The sequence below is a fragment of the Eubalaena glacialis genome, chromosome 17 (genome assembly GCF_028564815.1).
Source record: "Eubalaena glacialis isolate mEubGla1 chromosome 17, mEubGla1.1.hap2.+ XY, whole genome shotgun sequence".
Taxonomy (NCBI): domain Eukaryota; kingdom Metazoa; phylum Chordata; class Mammalia; order Artiodactyla; family Balaenidae; genus Eubalaena; species Eubalaena glacialis.
The window spans coordinates 30,608,452-30,628,356 of NC_083732.1; the positions used below are offsets into that span (position 1 = coordinate 30,608,452).

The following is a 19,905-nucleotide window of genomic DNA, read 5'->3' on the forward strand; positions in this document are numbered from 1 at the left end:
GCCCAAGTTTAAAATTGTTGATTTTTAATAACTGCAAATACCAAAATCATCTTTACTCATTGAGAGTATTGTGAAATAACACTTTTAATAGAAAGTTATTTTATCATTGATATTTTCTAGTTATGTATAGAAACTCTGCTCTCTAGGATTCAAGATGTGGTATCATTGATACCCATGAAATCAAAACAGGAAGGCTTTGGTAAGTCCTCCATGGTATTGGAAATTAAGATTCCCAGTAATATTAGTCAAAAGTGACACTGGAACTTCCAGTGACCCTTTTAAGTTGCTCCTTCAATGCAGCTGGTTCTCCCTCAATCTTGAGGAGAAGTGTGGCCAGCCATAAAGCCAGAGCTTTAAACTAACTTGAGTCTACTCAGTTTGTCAATAATTCTCAAGCGACTTTGCTACCTATATTGCAAAATGAATAATCAAACATTCCAGAGAATAATCAATTCATGAGTACAAGCGTCTGAAATAGGACAAGTATGACTGGAACAGAGAGATGGGAAAACAGGGAAGGAACTGTGTGTTGGGGAAGACAAAGTAAAAACAGGTGGGAAGCATACAAGGCTGTGTCAAGGAGTTTTGTGTTTTTGAGATATGACCCATTTTCTGTGTAATTGAAATGTTTGCATTTTCGTATTTCAGAAGAGTGAAAGTACTATACCGGGTTAAGAAGAATACATCCCTAAAAATGTTAGTTATGGCTTCCACTTCAGTCCTTTGAAAACCTATGTATCACCCTGGTTGTTACAAAAAATTAAATATACTAAAATAAATGTTAGAAAGAGAGATCAGTTCAGAAGGTTAAGATGTTGATTAAAAGTGAGTGTATTGGTGGGAGCGAGGAAAAAGTTCCACTCAGGGATCTGAGTCTTTTGCAGTCTGATCTTGGCAGAGCTGACCTATGATTATAGGCAAACTAATTAACCTTTTTGTGCCTTGGCTGCTTATCTGTGGAGTAAAGATAACAATGACTCACTAACAGGACTGTAAATCATCTGTAAACACCAACAGTTATAGAAATAATATAATTACTTACCCCAGTTGTGAGAGTCTAATCTTTACTTCAGAGTTTAAGTACCTTCCCTCTGCCTAAATAATATGTCAGGCTTAATTTTTGTCAAACTTTTTTTTTTTTTTTTGTATGTGCGGTAGAGTGAGCTTGTGTTTATTTTCATATAGTCAAATATATGCTTATTGAAAATGCATTCTTTCTGATGCCTATTGTTCAACCTAATACACCGGGTCCTAGTACACTGGGTCATGGTGACACCTATTGGCAGCACACAGTTTAATACAGTAGAGCTGCTGAGAGAGAAGTGGGAATGGGGGGTCAGGGGGAGGAATAGGTACTTTTAACTTCTTTATAAATGACAACTCTTCTTGCCTATTAAATAAGAAGAGTACACTTATTGCAATTATATTAACTATAGTCAAGAAATTCAAATTGGATCAGCAGGCACATAAACATGAGAAGAAGTGGCCAAATGAGGAGTTTCTCGTTGGGTTTTATTGTGGATTCACTGATTCACACTGACGTTGCCATCTCCTTTGTGATATTTCCAGTAATTTTGTAGGAAGTATTTATATAACTGTACTCCTTCAGTGGCAAAAAGATTATCTGTTTCTGTAATTATTCTTGGTTATCATACCACACTTTCTTTAACAGATGAAAGGAAATAATCAATCTTCTGGAACAATAAAATGTTTACAGAATTGGAATAGCCATTTCTTTGTGAATTCAGAGAAGAATCATACATTCTCTTCAAGTCCTTTTTAAAAAATTCATGCCTAGTAAATATGTAAGCTGTTTTCAAGCTGATACTAATGACTCAGACATGTGACTACAATGTTTTTGTTGGTGTGCTATGGCCTATGGCCAAATGGCTGTCTAGAGATCCTGGTTAGTGGACATAGCAGGCTGGTAAGGAACAATGAACTGGACAGAAACAACCTTTTAGTTCCGGCCCAGGTCCCTTGTGTTATGTGACTACTGTAGTTCTCCTGACCTTTGCTCAGCTAAAGTGGGGGATAGGTGTTTGAATTTTTAAGTGCAGTATTATGTGTTTTATTGAGTTCTCACCTGACCAGGCTTTCTTTCCCAGTCCCCATTTCCTTCTGCTCTGGCTTTGTTCCAGTTGATTCTGCTGGATTTTGAGAGTCAGGGTTTGTGGTCTTGTCTTCGAGTGTATTTTTCTCGCAGATTTTATCTATGGAAAAGAAACAAAATATAGATAGAAAAGAAACAACATATAGATAGAAGAATATATGCCACTTTTAAAAAAAATTAATTAATTAATTTATTTTTGGCTGCATTGGGTCTTCGTTGCTGTGAGCGGGCTTTCTCTAGTTGCGCAAGCGAGGTCTACTCTTCGTTGCTCTGCGCAGGCTTCTCACTGTGGTGGCTTCTCTTGTTACAGAGCACGGGCTCTAGGTACGCGGGCTTCAGTAGTTGTGGCACACAGGGTTAGCTGCTCCGTGGCATGTGGGATCTTGGTGGACCAGAGATCGAACCCCTGTCCGCTGCATTGGCAGGCGGATTCCCAACCACGGTGCCACCAGGGAAGTCCCTATATGCCACTCTTAATACAGCTATATTGGACAACATAAGTTGCAGAGATGCTGCTTGTTTTTCCAGAATAGTTTTCTCAAGAACACCTCCCCTAGGATTCCTCTAAACAAAGTAAGACCTTATGCAGGAGGAGTTAACCTGCAGACACCTTCACACTGATAAAAAAATATGCTTAAATTTGGTGTATTGTGCAACAGAAGTTTCACATGGTATATTTCTTTTTGACATTAGCAAGGCTGAGATTAATAAGGAGCCATCATTCATAAGGCATTTTTCGTTCTGCTAAAGTATAATTTATGGCTGAAATTGATGCATCATAAAATTCAGAAAAATAAAATAGGCAGAAATGATGTCATTGATATTATTTTCAAATTTTGCATTCTAATTTTGTTTTTTGATAAAAATCTTTGTTTTTCCTTTGATCATCTTCAGCTGTGACATTTTTTCTGAAGAAGCAATGCAAACTAATATGTACTAGCTTCATTTTCAGTACAAGGATTGAATTTTTTCCTTCAAACCTACAAATACAATTTCCAATTAATATAGTTTAAATTGTAATTTACCCAGAGAATAATCAATTCACTGCTAAATATTTGGATTTTAGAGAAGATTTTAATGAAAATAAATTACTTAATCTAAAAAGAAAATATAGAGGGAGCAAAGAAATACAATGAACACAACTTAATCCATTATCCACAGTTTCTAATTTATTTTTAATTGGATGTACTGTGCTTAGAAAGTTGAAATGAAGGCCCAAATCATAATTCTTATTTTATTGTAGTACATTATAATTTTTAAAACTTAAGCCAACACAGTATCGAAAGTCTGGGCTTACGAAATTGATAAATCAGGGGATGATCACTTACTTTACAAAAGTTTTCACCATACAAGTCCTTTAATATGAAAATTTCTATGGTCCATCTAAAAGTTTTCAATATACTGAACTTTTCAGGAACATGTTTCAAGAATAAAGTGAATCATAAAGTCAAGTCATTACTTACCATTTAAAAAAAATTTATGAATAAGAAAGAATAAACCCCTGAATTTCCCAAGAAGTTTTCTTCATTTTGCATCTCTTATCTACCTTTATTTTGGAATTATACTAATTTTGTCTGGAAGATAGGAAACACACACTTTCCATATGTCATTTTTTACTAAGAGGGTTTTGATAGAAATGAGAGAATTTTCCCTGTGTATTTGGATCAAGCTATATTTTTCCATTTTTTTTAATCCACCCCCCCAATCACTTTTCAGATTTTTGACATTGTTCCATGTATTGCTGCCTAAGAAAGTGATAGCCAAATCTTTTTCCTGTATCTACAAATATTGGGGCCAATCACTGTACGATATTTTAAAGCAGAGTTCTTAACCTCTGGCCATGGATGTCCTGTACAATCATGGATTGGAACCCTTGAGACTGTATGCTGTATATGCATTTTTTTCCATGGAGAAGATCTAGGGTTAACATGAGCTCCTCAAAGGAGTCTGACCAAAAAAAAGGCTATGAGCCATTTTGTGCACATATACATTTCTAGGGACACCTGTCCCCAAAAGAATATTAGGATTGAAATAGAGCATGAAAAAATGAGTAAAAGAATTCAGAAAAAACCCTCCTGAATATAAAACAGGCAGAATCTGTAAAACAGAGTATTCCTTAAGAGTCTTTTAGTGACTGTTTCTTATAGAGGCACATGAGTATAAGCTGCATCGTCCTCTTCCATTGCTCATTCAAGCCACAGCATATGTATTACATTTGCTGTGTTACTTTTCTGCTAGTACCAATTACATGACCAATTGTTTTGCAATAGTTCTTTTCTTCCATTCTAATAAGTAATCTTTGTTTAGTCTCATAATATTTGGATTAAACTAACTTTAAGTAGATCTTCACACCTTACCAGGTCTCCTCTAGACATTACCAAGCCCTTCTAAAATGATGCTCTATTATGACAGATCTAGGCTATTTTAGAAATTAATTATAGCTTAATTTGCTTTGTGGATAAGCATTTTATTATAAAATAAATCTATCATAGCTTTTTAAAAAAATCACAATGCCTCATTTTGTTTTTTTTTTAAAGAAATAATTTTTTCTCAAATAATTACCTGCCATACACCAATATTAGCTGAAGGTTCTGAGAATGGGCGTTTGAAGACCCTGCACATTTTTAAGACATCTGAATTAACTTCAGTGAGATTATTTAGCACAGCAAAGGCAGCTGCCAGTGGGTAAACACAGGAGAAAAGGCTCACATAACCAAACTGCAGGAATAACTCCAAGTAATCATCGAAGGTGCCCAAGTAAGTTCCCATTTCCTTTTCCAGAACGACCTGTTCATATAATGTAGCATCGATGTCTGCCTTTAAAGCCTGCACCTTCCTCTTCACCTGCACATGGTGCTTCTTTTGGAACCAGTAAGAAAGAAGAGATTCTACAATTGGTTAAGGATCTAGGAGGTAATCAGGAGAGTAGCTAAACTCTGACGCAAAAGCTTCATATCCCTCAGGACAAAGGTAATGTAGAAGAGTGAGGCAAAGCAATTTAAAAAGTTGAACACTAACACTTTCAGAATTAGGTGATTCTGGTAGGCAGATTCCAATCTGTGATTCTCCCATGAAGTTAAAACTCCCATGAAGATGAGAAACCAGTTATTTCCATTCTTGGATTCAAGGCAGAACAACTTGAAAAAATATCCATGAGGACTTAAAACAAAAGGATCTCCATCAACTATAGTCAGTATGGGTGTCTTTTTATCCATGCAGCATGTTATTTGTTTGTGGGGACAGATGGTCAGATTGTTTGCATCATCCTCATCATGAAACAGAAATCTAAAATACATGGCAAATCTTGCTTTGGCATCTGGGTAAAGTTTTGTGAACTGCGCATGGTACTTCCCAGCTTCACACATGGACAGCAGGATTCCCTTTTTTGTTGCTGCCCAAATGAATAGAATAAGTCTTTCTGCCAACTGTGCTCTTTGCACATTGTGTAGCAATTGCCAGATCACATCAGTGCACTTGGTCAAATTCTGCCCTGGAATGTGTGCCCATGGCAGGTATCAAAGTGTTCTGATATGGTTGCTTTTATTTAATGTGCAAGAGTGAGTACTGAGTTTGCTCTCCACACACCTGGCTGATTCTGTCTCCAGCCTGGCAACATCTCACTCTGGGCCTCTGTAATACACTTTCAGACTGTTTGACCCCATGGTACTGCACATGGTGGAGGCCTGCACAGGTGTGAAACACATGCTTTCCTCTTTAAGAGAGGAAATAATTGATACAGAAAGCTATTAACCTTCCACATTTTATCAGTGGCACTAAATAATTGCTGGAAAAGGAGGGATTCAAGGAAAGAAATTAATTTGGGAATAAGGTTGTTAAATAGGCATTGGTTCAATTGGCCCTTTTTTGGATGAATGTAAAAAGAAGACCTAAAAATGCTTTCATTGGTTGGAATACTTTGTGCAGGTGATGATATCACTTAGTTAAATTTCTAATTCTTAAAACACCAAATACATTGTGGGCTCTGTCTCAAAAACAAATCTCCTTTTATTAGACACCAACAATACCTGAGTGCTAGATGTTAGATGAATTAATAAAGACTAAGTCTGAGTACTTTGATTAGATACATAAATGATACTATTATTTTCATCTTAATGAACGAACATTTGGAGTTAAAAAAATGAATAACACAGTTTTAAGAAGTGTATGATTAATGATTATTTTCTGGCACCCAAGATTGTATTTTTGACTCAGCTTGTGATTAATTTTGTAGTTGCTAGAATATATGTGTTCTTAGAATAATTTTAATTACAGCACCTTGATCACACTTGATATTTTATTACATCTTTGTAGATTGCCAAATGACATGGAGGAAGTTGACAAATATTGTAGCAGTGCATACACAATGGAATCTGATGGAGTGCCTTAAATGCCATAGCATAGAAAAATGGAGTACTTTATATTAAGAAGTGCTCATGCAATCTATAAAAATCTAGAAGGAATCAGAGTAGGTGAGAGTTCTGGAAACCATCCTATTAGAAGAATGGTTGAGGAACTTTTGTTCTTTAGCTAAGGTATTGAAGACTAACTAGCGACCTAGCAGTTATTTCCAATTCTTTGAAGGGCTGTTACGTAGACAGGAAAATAAAATTATTTCATGTATTCCAGAAGGCAGAAGAGGAATCCATCAATGGGATTTACAAAACAGAAAAACAAACAAAACCCCAAACATTCTAACAACTCAACTTGTCTAACAGTGAAACATACATTTTTGTGAGGCTGCGAAAACCCCATTGCTGGAGGTATACAGGCAGAAGCCTGTGCCAAGAGAGCTAGGATGGGGTCCTTGAACCAACCAGAGGTTAGAGTTCCTCCAGGCAGCCTTAACATGCTAAAAAGTCCTGAAGGAATTTTTACATTTAGGCAGATTTTGCTTTAAGGTACATCATCACAAGTAAAGAAATGAATAACTGCAGAGCAAAAAGAATACAGATCCATCTAAGGTAGCTTTGGTACTGTGTCAGGATCAAGGAATCCTGTCCTCTCTCAATGGCATGCTTGGTTTCAGAGACCTTTTTGTTGGGATTAATTCATCTAGAAGATGCATTTTATGTACAGGTATTAAGGAATGTGGTGAGTTACTGGTGCTGGGTACCTAAGAGAGAGCTCTAATCCTAACATCATAATTCTCTGGGTGACTCTGGATAAGTCGCTTTTCTATAACAGTTTCCTCATCCATAAAATGAGGAATACTTTTGTCATGGGGATTTCTGTGAGGATTAGATAAAGACTCCGTTCGAGAAAAATGCAATATAAATACAAAGTGTTCCACCAGCCAGATTAGGGTAAATTAAAATAATCTTTTTTTTCAAAAAATATACATTAACTCCTTCAGGTCTACACAGCATTGATGTATGTGGGGCATACAGGAACTTCTATTTACTTAAAAGAGTTTCAGGGATCAGGAAAGCAGAATGCGATTTCCTACAAATCAGATATATTCTTTAGCAGCAAGAAGCCTAAAAACACAGAGTTTGATGTAATTGAATTATGCAAATATATTTAAATCATGCAAACTGCAAAAAAAATGGCATTTTATCCAAAAAAAAAGAAAAAAGAAAAAAAGCGAAAACACCCACATTGGTTAGAGTCTCAAGTTTTTAGTTTAAAAAAATAAGTGGACACTGAGGTATTTTATCATAGTCTCCTCTTCTGTTTGATATTTAAAACAGTGTATGATTTCTCTGCCTAACTTCTTCTTTTAGCTGATATTGCTCTCTCCATCTCTGCTGTATCACATGCAGGAATGGTTCCTGATTGTGCACACAGCTGGGCACCTGACCTGAAGAAGGTAGCAATCCATGCTGGCTGGTGACCGATATATAAGGTCACCATGAAGGCTTTGTCCCGTTGGAGTAATGGTTGTTATCTAAGTCAGGTAGACTGCTCTCTCTGGAATATGGACTGGGAAAAGAGTAGATGGAAAGAGAACAGTCCAGAATAGATATATAGAGAGAAACACAACAGTCTTGAGAAACGAAGCCATGTTGACTGTGAACAAGAGTCAGAGAGAGTAATTAGCTCCTACGGCTGCTTCCATCCCCTGAACATGTTTTCAGTTCCAGTTATCCACAAGTTTTCTTACAATGAGCCCTTGCCACCCAAGGTGCCCTGATTATGCCTATGTCCCTTGCCAACTCAGCATGGTTGGGAATTTTCTTCATCGTTTCAAACTGTAAAGCCCATGTTACTTATCTTTTTTCTAGACTAAGTTTTCAGAAATTTCACATGCCAAGTTTATTCATTTCTCATTTCTTTTGTTCATCATCACATTAGGTATTATTTTTGAATGAATATTTCTTATTGAGTTCTATAATTCTAATTGTATACTGTATAAGACTTTCTTTTGGGATGAAGCAGAGAAATATGCTTGAGTAATTTTGATAAAAAGTTTCATTCTTTTTTTTTGTTGATGTAGTTTCTATATTCCCACCTTAACCCTTGGCTGGTGAATAGGACCAATAGTCACAGAGTGGACTATACTATGCCCCCCAGTCCAGCTGTTTGCTTTTACATAGGGAAGCCTTTACTGATACTTGTAAATTAAATTTCAGTAGACAGTCTGCCCATTTTCCTATTCCACATAAGACAAGTTAAGTTGAGTAAGTTAATTGTTACTACCAAGGAATAAAGAGTGGTCTCTTGTTTAAACAAGCTAGGATTTTCCCTCCTTTTTTCTGTCTATATGTAAAAAATTAATATAATTTATTTTTTAGAGCAGTTTTAGCTCTAGAGCAGTTTTTGTTTGTTTTTTAGCTCTCTGGATGTCTGTTCAAACTAAGAGTTGGCTGAGATGCAGGCTAGGTCAGTTTGGATAGATGGTGGGGGACTGGCAAGGCCTGGGATGCCTCTGCAGGCCTGGAACTGTGGTGAACCTGGCACGCTGGGATCTTGGCTGTGGAGAGCTATTTGGCTCAGAAGGTGCAGGGAGGAGCCCACACTTGTAGTCTGTTTGCAACACAAAGTCTGGGCTGGAGAGCATGACTGGAGAAGAAGGGAAGACTAAGAGGACAACTAAAAACATCTTGTCGAGGGCTGTCAATGTCCACAGTTTTGAACTACATGGAGTACCTACATGTGGTTGGTTAGAGGCCACAGAATAGTAGTATGGGCTAAATTTGACAAGAATTCAGTTTTCTTTCAATGATGTAAAATAAGGGAATATTTAAACATTAAAAAGTCAATGTTTAAAAACTGGGAAATTTCAAGTTAAGATTTGTATTTGCAGTCTCTCTAGACTGAAGATGAAATGTCTGTCAGCACTTAACCCTCTTACCCACATGGCAGCGATTGGCAGGAGCCGAGTGACCTCTGGCTCTTTAGACAGGGCATACGTGATCCTCATTTAAGCTATCTGACTTCTGTCAACATTGGAATTTACCAACCTCGATGCTAAATGCTTTATGTATATTAATTAAATTCATACCCACAACCTAGTGATGACAGTATTATCCTTATTTTATACACAAGCAAGCTAAGAGTCAGAGATGTTAACTATCTTGACTGACTAAGGTCACACAAAACTAGTTAAGTAGCAGAGTAATAATTTGAATTCAGGGATGTCAAACTCTGTTTTTTCTAGTACAAAATACTGCCTTTAGTATTAATTGTATGATTGTTTGGACTGAAAATTTCATTTTCTTAATTGTGACTTTGAAAGTATGGAGTATTTTAAAGCCATATATGTTAGTTTTCTATTTCTGTAGCAAATTACCACAAATTTAATGGCTTAAAGCAACACAGATTTATTCACTTACAGTTCTGTAAGTCAGAAGTCTAAGACAGGCTGCATTCCTTCTGGAGGCTTTAGGAGAGAATCTGTTTCCTCATCTTTTCCAGCTTGTAGAGGCTGCCTGCATTCCTTGGTTCATGGTCCCTTCCCCCATCTTCAGAATGCATCAATCCAACCTCTGCTTCCATCATCCCATCTCCTTCTTCTGCCTTTGGCCCTCTTGCCTTCTTATAAAGACCCTTTGACTATATTGAGGCCCCCTGGATAACGCAGAATAATCTTACCATCTCGAGATCTTTAATATAATCACATCAGCAATTTTTTTCCATGTAAGGTAACAAATTCATAGGTTTGGGGAGTTGGGGTATGGATACCTTGAGGGGCATTATTGAGCTTACCAAGCCATTCTACTTATGGGCACCTAACTTTGATCCACTTCCACACAAATAGAGTCATTTTATGGCATCATAAATCACTAGGTAAGTCATTTACATATCCTATGCTGGTACCAAAACATTAATTTAAAGAAACATTTAATGTAATATAAGTGAAGTGGAAGCCTAAGAAAGATGATTGTAATCAAAAGAGGACTTTAGTAAGTTATCTTTATTTGAATCAAAAATACGTTGCATTCTTCATTTCTATGGCAGATATAAATTAAACCAGGCTCTGCAGAAGATAAGAGTTGTATAATCAGAAATCAACATCTGCAGATATTATGACATTGCACCTGCATGTTTTGAAGTGAAGAACACAGAAATACCAACCATATATAAGAGGCTATATTTAAACAGTAATAATTTTGCTTTTGCTTTTTCAAAATATCTCAAATATAACTCTTATTCCTATTAAAGTTTCTGAAGACATGCTAAGTCTGCAAATTTAAATGAAACTAATTTTTTTCCTTCCCACTCAAATAGCTCCTCTATTAAATGAAGTTTCCATGAAAGAGTTTTTATTACCAGCCAGGAAAAATTAAGATTACAAACACACTTTGAATAGAGTATAACAAGAATAAGAATAAACTTGTAATCCCAAAGATGTGATTCTTGGTTTCATGTCATCAAGGTTGTATTTTTATGTGAGAACTACAGATTTGAAACCATCACTATTATAAAATAACTCATAATATTAAAATCTCATCAAAAAAATAAAATACTTAGGAATGAACCTGACCAAGGAGGTGAAAGACTTATACGCTGAGAACTATAAAACACTGATAAATGAAATTGAAAGTGACTTAAAGAAATGGAAAGATATACCATCCTCTTGGATTGGAAGAATTAACATTGTTAAAATGGCCATATTACCCAAAGCAACCTACAGATTTAGTGTGATCCCTATCAAATTACCCATGACATTTTTCACAGAACTAGAACAAATAATCCTAACATTTATATGGAACCATAAAAGACCCAGAATTGCCAAAGCAATCTTGAGGAAAAAGAACAAAGCAGGAGGCATAACCCTCCCAGACTTTAGACAATACTACAAAGCTACAGTAATCAAAACAGTGTGGTACTGGTACAAAAACAGACATATGAATCGATGGAACAGAAGAGAGCCCAGAAATAAACCCACACACCTACAATCAATTAATCTTCCACAAAGGAGACAAGAATATACACTGGAGAAAAGACAGTCTCTTCAGCAAGTAATATTGGAAAAGTTGGACAGCTGCATGTAAATCCGTGAAGTTAGAACATACCATCACACCATGCACAAAAATAAACTCAAAATGGCTTAAAGAATTAAATATAAGACACAACACCATAAAACTCCTAGAAAAGAACATAGGCAAAACATTCTCTGACAAAAATCGTACCAATGTTTTCTTAGGTCAGGCTCCCAAGGCAATAGAAATAAAAACAAAAATAAACAAATGGGACCAAATCAAACTTTTACACAACAAAGGAAACCATAAACAAAACAAAAAGACAACCTACAAGACTGGGAGAAAATATTTGTAAACAATGTGACTGACAAGGGCTTAATTTCAAAAATATACAAACAGCTCATACAACTCAATAATGAAAAAAAAAAACAACCCAATCAAAAAATGGGCAGAAGACTTAAATAGACATTTCACCAAAGAAGGCATACAGATAGCCAAAAGGCACACAAAAAGGTGCTCAACATTGTTAATTATTAGAGAAATGCAAATCAAAACTACAATGAGGTATTACCTCACACCAGTTAGAATGGCCACCATTAAAAAGTCTACAAATAACAAATGCTGGAGAGGGTGTAGAGAAAAGGGAACCCTCTTGCACTGTTGGTGGGAATGTAAATTGATGCAGCCACTATTGAGACCAGTATGGAGGTTCCTTAAAAAACTAAAAATAGAATGACCATATGATCCAGCAATTCTGGAAATAACAAAAACACTAATTCAAAAAGATACATGCACACCCTAATGTTCACAGCAACACTATTAACCAAGACATGGAAGCAACCTAAATGTCTACCTACAGATGAATGGATAAAGAAGATGTGGTATATATACACAATGGAATACAACTCAGCCATAAAAAAGAATGAAATAATGCCATTTGCAGCAACATGGAGGGACCTAGAGATTACCATACTAAGTGAAGTAAGTCAGAAAGAGAAAGACAAATACCGTATGGTATCACTTATATGTGGAATCTAAAATATGACATAAATAAACTTACTTACAAAACAGAAACAGACTTACAGATGTAGAAAACAAACTTATGGTTACCAAAGGGGTAGAGGGCTGTGGGAGGGATAAATTAGGTGTTTGGGATTAGCAGATATAAAGTACTGTATATAAAGTAGATATACAACAAGGTCCTACTGTATAGCACAGGAAACTATATTCAATATCCTGTGATAAACCATAATGGAAAAGAATATGAAATATTCTTTATTTTTGTATAAATATGTATAACTGTATCACTTTTCTGTACACCAGCAACTAACACAACATTGTAAATCAACTATACTTCAATAAAAAAATTAAAATAACTCAAAATAAAACAGAATTATAGTTTGAATTATCTTGACAATTCTGTGTTTTTTTCTTCCTTTGGATATGTAGATTTGATTTCTACTGTAGGGTGTTTCTCTCTTCCTCAATACCTCCATTTGTTAACCAACAGTTCAGTGTATGCAATGAAAATTCTTATATGATCTACAGAAGAAACTTCTACTCCTTTTGAAAAATTTGAAGATTAAATAATGCTGCTGATAAAAAGATGTCAAGAGCTGGAGAGGGTGTGGAGAAAAGGGAACCCTCCTACACTGTTTGTGGGAATGTCAGTTGGTGCAGTCACTGTGCAAAACAGTATGGAGATTCCTCAGCAAACTAAAAAGAGAATTACCATATGATTCAGCAATCCCACTCCTGGGCATATATCCAGACAAAACTATAATTCAAAAATATACATGTACCCCTATGTTTATAGCATTATTCACAATAGCCAAGACATGAAAAAAACCTAAATGTCCATTGATAGATGACTGGATAAGGAAGATGTGGTACATATACACAATGGAATACTACTCAGCCATAAAAAGAATGAAATAATGTCTTTTACAGCAACATGGTGGGACCTAGACATTATCATACTAAGTGAAGTAAGTCAGAAAGAGAAAGACAAATACCATATGATATCACTTATATGTGGAATCTAAAGTATGACACAAATGAGCCTATCTATGAAACAGAAACAGAATCAGGGACATAGAGAATAGACTGGTGGTTGCCAAGGGGGAGGGAATGGGAGAGGGACAGATTGGGAGTTTGGGATTAGCAGATGCAAACTGGTATATATAGAATGGATAAACAGGTCCTACTGTGTAGCACAGGGAACTATATTCAATATCTTATAAACCATAAAGGAAAATAATATGAAAAAGAATGTATATATATGTATAACTGAGTCACTTTGCTGTACAGCAGTAATTAACACAATATTGTAAATCAACTATACTTCAATAAAAAAATAAAAAAGAGAAAGGGACAACAGGAATCAGAGACTACAAGTATAGATAGCTATTTCAAGCAGTCTCACTCTAAAGGAGAATATGGAAATGAGGCAATAGCCAAAGAGGAAGTGGAATCAAGAGAGGTGTCTTTTGGTTGATGTTTTGTTTTTGTTAAGGTGGGAGGGAAAAAATGTCAAGAACACATTTTTTTATTATATCCTCTTGGTATAGGAGTCTTACTATCTGTGGAAGTAATATATGTGTGTGAACGTTTATCAGAAATGGAGGCTTTATGATTATTAAGTGCTTCCCTTTCAGTGATACATCATTGTAAACATTTTAAATCAGATAATCTAACAATTGAAGAGCCTAGCTTTACTAATCAGTTAGGAGGTAATATTAAACTGCATTCATGTTGAAAAACATTGCAGAGCATTTACTTTTTTGTTCTTTCTCCTCAGGTAAGTAAATGATGACTGTTTGGAAGACACTATTTTGCTGTCTTCTTGGCTGAGATGAAAATGCAAAAGAAAGTGAAAAAAAACAGCTGATCTCTATAGACACAGTAAGTATTCTCTACATTCTAATCAGAACAATAAAAACCTAGATCTGTACTTCCAAATAAATAAGTAAATAAATAAATAAAATCAAGAAAACTAAAGTGAATTTTCTTCCCTTGTTTTTTAAAATATATTGTTGAAAGTGGGTAGAGAGGAGATCATGAAAATAGAAATATGAATTACTTACAAAAATAGATCTATATCTTTATAATGTTACCCTCCAAACAGGGAACATATTATTTTCCTCCAGTTATTCAAGATTATTCTACATTTCTCTGTTAAATTGTTATTTTCTTCACATAGGTTCTTTGTTTTTCTTTTAAATAAGAGCAGTCAAGTATAATGACAATGGGAATATTTCTTCAGTATTTGATTGTGGGGATATTCCTACAGAGGAATTTGTTTACTTACAACCTTTCTTGTGATTTGCTTCTTTCTTTACAATCTTGCTTGTAATTTTCACATGTTTCTTATTTTTCCTTCTTAGAGATAGAAATTCTCGCTAGCAAAAACTCAATTGTGCTTCAGCCCCAAAATTCGTTCTAGTAAAAATTATCATACATTTACCTTTGTCTAATAGATGAAAAGCAAAAACATTTACTCTAGTTTTGTAACAATAATTGTATGTTTTCATTATTTAACAGTAGCATATTCTGTTTTAGTGATTCTTCTATCATTTTTATGTTTTCTTGGTGATAATGTAGTGTTAATACTCAGGAGAAATAGAAGAGCTGGTAATAGATTTTATTAGATCCTACCAAGTCAGATGAAGTAATTTAGATTTTGTCCTTCAGGCAATACTGAGGCACTTAAGATTCTTTAGAAGAGACTAGCAGAGACGTGAGACCAAAATAATGATTAATGGAAAGTAATCTGCTAATACTGTTGGGGCTGGATGAAAAGGGGAGAGATTGGGTGAAAGAGTCCTAATCAGAAGAGATCACTTAGAGCCTGGGAGTTGTGTAGGCATGAGTTACTAATAAGGATGGTATTAGTGGTGGAATTGGAAAGGAATGAAGTGGGTTTGAGGGCCATTATGAAAGGAGATTTGGTGACTAATTTCCTTTATAGGATAGCCTAGATAGAGGAATAAAACATGAATTAGGTTTTGAGAGACTGAAAAAATAATAGAACCAGGAATAGAAATAAATCAGGAGAGGGAGCTTATTTGAAGGGGAAGATAAGGAATTAAATTTTGGACATGCTTTCTTTAGGATGGCAGCAGAACATACAGGTATATTTGTCCAGTGGTTACTTGGAAAATATTGGACAGGTTCTTAAAAAAGAAATTGGTCTGATATGAATTTGGAATCATCAGTGTAGAAGTGAATGTGGTAGCCTTAGGAGTAGATAAGATTTCTAATGGAGTTTCAAGGGAGAAGAGAACAGAACCTTTAAATATGTACAACCCATATCTATTTTAATGTTTTTATAACACTTACCTGAAATTTCATTGTTCACTGTACACTTATGTTAACACAAATTTGGCCCATATTCTTTACCACTGTATCTCCAACCCACAGAACAGGGCCTGGCACGTGGTAGGTGACAAAAAAGCATCTATTGAATAAGTGACTGAATGAAGAAATAATTTTTATAAATATTCAGATCTTCAAATAATCTCAAGTGTGACCCTATGTAATTTACCTAGTCAAGGGCGGGTGTTTCATCAGACAATACATTTCAGAGAAATATACATTTTACTTTTTAGTTTTTTTTCCTACAGACTTGGGTTCTTACCTTGAATTTTGGTGTATGACTCTTCAGCTGAAACTGGAGGCATCTTGGTTTTGAGAGATTTCTTTTCATTTTTGTTTTCTCCCTTTGAGGAAAAAATAGAGATAGTACATGTGATTTTACATAAAATGAAGTTGAATGTAAAATATAAGAGTTTTTCATTCCATTATCAAACCAGTCATTAAAATTGATCATTTGTTTATGATATACTAAAAATGATAATTCTTGCACTTAAATGAATGTTCTTGGCTCTACTATTGAATAATCAACTTCAACCTCCACAGTTTGTTGACCATGGTGTGTTTTTTTCACTGTGGTTGCTGCATCTCCCAGGCACATGTTTCTCCCAGTTCTGGTTCTCACTTCCTACAGCCAGAGCATTGGTCCCAGTCTAAGTCTTTAGAGGTAGAATGTAAAATGATGGAAAGAAGAAAGCACCTTGGTGTCTTTACTCATAGCTCTCTTCTTTTTACATTCCATGATTTCATTTGCCTCCACTTCATCATTTATCTTAACATTTAAGCTTTCCTTTGAAATGTAAGTATATCTCACTGGATGTGGCCAGTGTATACCTGAAGATTTTCCCATGGGGACAGGGTAAAATAAGATATAAGGTTAGAGCATAGAAAGTTTGACTCCCAAGCTGCTCAGTCTCATAAGGGGAACAAACACACACCAATGCAACTGACATGAAATGTTATCGGTGATGACACAATGTTTGTAGATGCTAGAGGTGGGGCATAAAGGGGAGTGGTCAGTTCTTCTGGAGTTGAAGGGAAAGGAAGGACACTATTAAAAATGAAGTGACTCCTGGATTTACAAATCAAGATGAAATTTTTGTTTTCCAGAGGGACAGGCATGGAAAATATTCCAGGCAGAGGATGTATGTTTAGCAAAAGCCTAAGGTATATGTAGGTGAAGGGAGACTACAGAAGTGCTTGGAAGGGAAAAAGGGTGAGAAGATGAGGCTAGTGAAGTAGGAAAGGATTTTGAGAGTCTTTTAAGCCTTGATGTGGAGTTTGACATTATTTTTAGACACTGTATGTCAGAAACATTTTAAACTGGAAAGCAAATTAATCAGATGATTTAATTTAAGCCTCATATGTGTTAGGCAAGGAAGCTATTATTATTCTTATATTATTGAATAAGAAATTGATTAAGTGGCTAGAAAAGTATGGATCCTTGGATAGATTATGAAGTAGTGATAAAGCCTTCTGACTTCAATCAAATACTTTTACATCATGTTATTCAGAAACATTTCCATCATAGTTTTATGTGTACATAAATGTAGTTTTATGTGAATAGTGTCTTATTCTGGAGTATAAGAGAGAGTTTGTACTAGTCTGAGTTTGCAGTTTTTGATTTCATGGTTATTGACAAATTTGAATGACATATGATATTTTGGTTTGAGAACTAACTATTTAAATGACACTTAAAATACAATGTAAATTGATTTATTCATTCATAGATTTTTTATAGGACTCAAATAATCTATTTGTATTTCAGAAACATGTTGTTTAAATGTCATTTTAAAAAGTTATATTCTGTAGATGAAAATAGGGTTTTAACTTTGTGTCATTTTTAACATTTAGCATATTTGAAACTGGAGAAAAACTATTTTTCTTTTACCAACATGTTACTGGAAAGAGTAGTTGCAAATAATTCCCCAATATGACTTTTAAGATATGTGATGCCAGCAGACTTCCTGATTAACATCCACAAATTATGGCTGTCAGGAATGGCACAGGATGTGTCTAAGAGCTGCCCTACCTGTGTCTAGTCTGAGTAGCTCTCCAATATTAATGTTTCTGAAGGAAAGACAACTCTCTAAGGAGTTTCTGCTCATTTTGCCTTCTGTTTGTAGTGATATAACCTAGTGATTTAGCTCTCAGGCACTAAAGTCAGATAGAACAGGGTTCTGATCCAGACTCTGAAATTTGTAAGTTGTGCGTAAGTAGCAAATTATAACAGGGCCCATGAGAATTCAATACAGCAGTGCTTTGAAAGGGCTAGCACATTGCTTGGCACATAGTATTTGCTGTTAGCTACTATGTTCTCCAAGAGAATAATGTATTAGCTATTTTTATGTGCTCTGCAGGAAAATAATCATGATGGTAAGTTGGCATACATCACTGTAATGACTTTCCCAGAGAAAAACACAACAAGGCTAGTTGAAGGGAAGTACCCAGCTCAACATTTGTGATATTCTATAAGTTTTTAAACATATAAATAACTTTTAAAGTGTGAGATTATTTATTTTGACACAAGTATTAGAAAAGTCAAGGGCACTTTCATAAAGAACATTCTCCACTTCTTTCCACTGCAAAAAGTCAATGTTAATCAGAAAAGGAAGGCAAATTTTCTAGGGTCAACATTAGGTAATCTCGGTATTTTTTATACTCTAGGCTCATTTAAACCTGAATCATTAGACCATGCTATGCTAGTCCCTGAGGTACCTTCCTGTTTGTATTTGACATCTCTCATCCAGTTCTCTTAGATGAGAAAATAATTCTTGCTCTAAAAATCTTACATAGTGCTTTTAGGTAAATCTAGTGAGCAATTCATGAAAATTGTTCTATAAATAGCTGTAAGTGAGTATTGATCATATAATTACCATTTGGACTTAAATCTGTCATAAGAACACAAATTATCAATAATGATGATGATAATAATTACCACTTAGGAATTCCCTACTATATGCTTTATCTGTACTGTCTCTAGTTTGTATACCAAGGCTACAAAGCAGGTATCATCCTCATTGTATAGACGAACAGACTTAGAACTTGTGAAAATATTTGTCCAGAGCATGGTTCCTCCACTTTGGCAATATTAAAAGTTTGAACTGAAGAATTCTATGTTGTAAAGTGCTCTCCTGTTCATTCTAGAACATTTAACAGCATCTTTGGCCTTTCCCCTTTAGATGCCAGCAACTTCCCTACCCCTGGGCTGTGACAACCAAAAATATCTTCAGACGTTGCTGATTGTCCTGAGCGCAAACTACTTCCTATTGAAAACTCCTGGTCTAGAGAAATTACTGTTAAAATGCAGTTTCCTAAGACCAGGATGTTTGACATTCTCTATTGGAACTAGATCATATAACCAGTTTAATATTTGAGAAATGATTTCATTTTGGATGATGGTAGAAGTGAAAATCAGCAAGGAGAAGTCTTACTTTGTTTTTCCAAATCATAATAGGGTCTTCTAAACATTTATTATTCCATTCTAAAGCCAATGTATGCAGTATGTATAAAATGATAGGGATAAACCCCAAAGACAAACAGTCCATGACCCAGATGGTAGCAGGTAAAACTGCAGAGAAATCACATATCATAGTGTTTATTAAAATCCCTCCCCAGACAAGAAATGATGAGAATCAAGACTGATTTAGGGACGTGGGGAGCGTACCTGTCTCGTGGGTTGCTGTGGCTCGCTGCTTGGATCAGAACCTTGTTTATTCTCAACGTTCCCTTCACTCGGCTTCGCCTTGTTGAATCTTATTGTCAGCGATTTAAACATCTTAAAGATGGTTCTGAAAACTTCTGTTTTTATGACTCTGTGTCTCGAGGTAGAGAAATGTACTTTGTTTTTCTTTTCATTAGTAGACAAGCCAATTAGTTGCTTAATCAGGATTTTGTTCTGGTTAATTCCTGGAGGCAACTCTCTAGCTAGTCAGGGCTTTGGCTTAAAAGCAGCAAATTACTTCTGCTTGGATGTTTTGAATTCTGTTTATGAACTTTAGAGAGTCAAAATACCCCTGTGAATAATTTATAAGTGAGAATTAAACAAAACTT

At 35.3% G+C, this 19,905-nt stretch overlaps 1 protein-coding gene across 1 annotated transcript in view; it reads right to left on the reverse strand.

The window, feature by feature from the left end:
• CNGB3 (cyclic nucleotide gated channel subunit beta 3) overlaps positions 1-19,630 on the reverse strand; it is a 196,303-nt gene extending 176,673 nt beyond the window's left edge. The window contains exons 1-3 of the mRNA XM_061171725.1: positions 19,520-19,630; positions 16,118-16,199; positions 2,087-2,213 (exon numbers count right to left, since the gene is read on the reverse strand). Coding sequence (XP_061027708.1) covers positions 2,087-2,213; positions 16,118-16,199; positions 19,520-19,630 — 320 coding nt within the window. The remainder of the gene's footprint in view (positions 1-2,086; positions 2,214-16,117; positions 16,200-19,519) is intronic.
• Between the last annotated feature and the right edge of the window lie 275 nt (positions 19,631-19,905).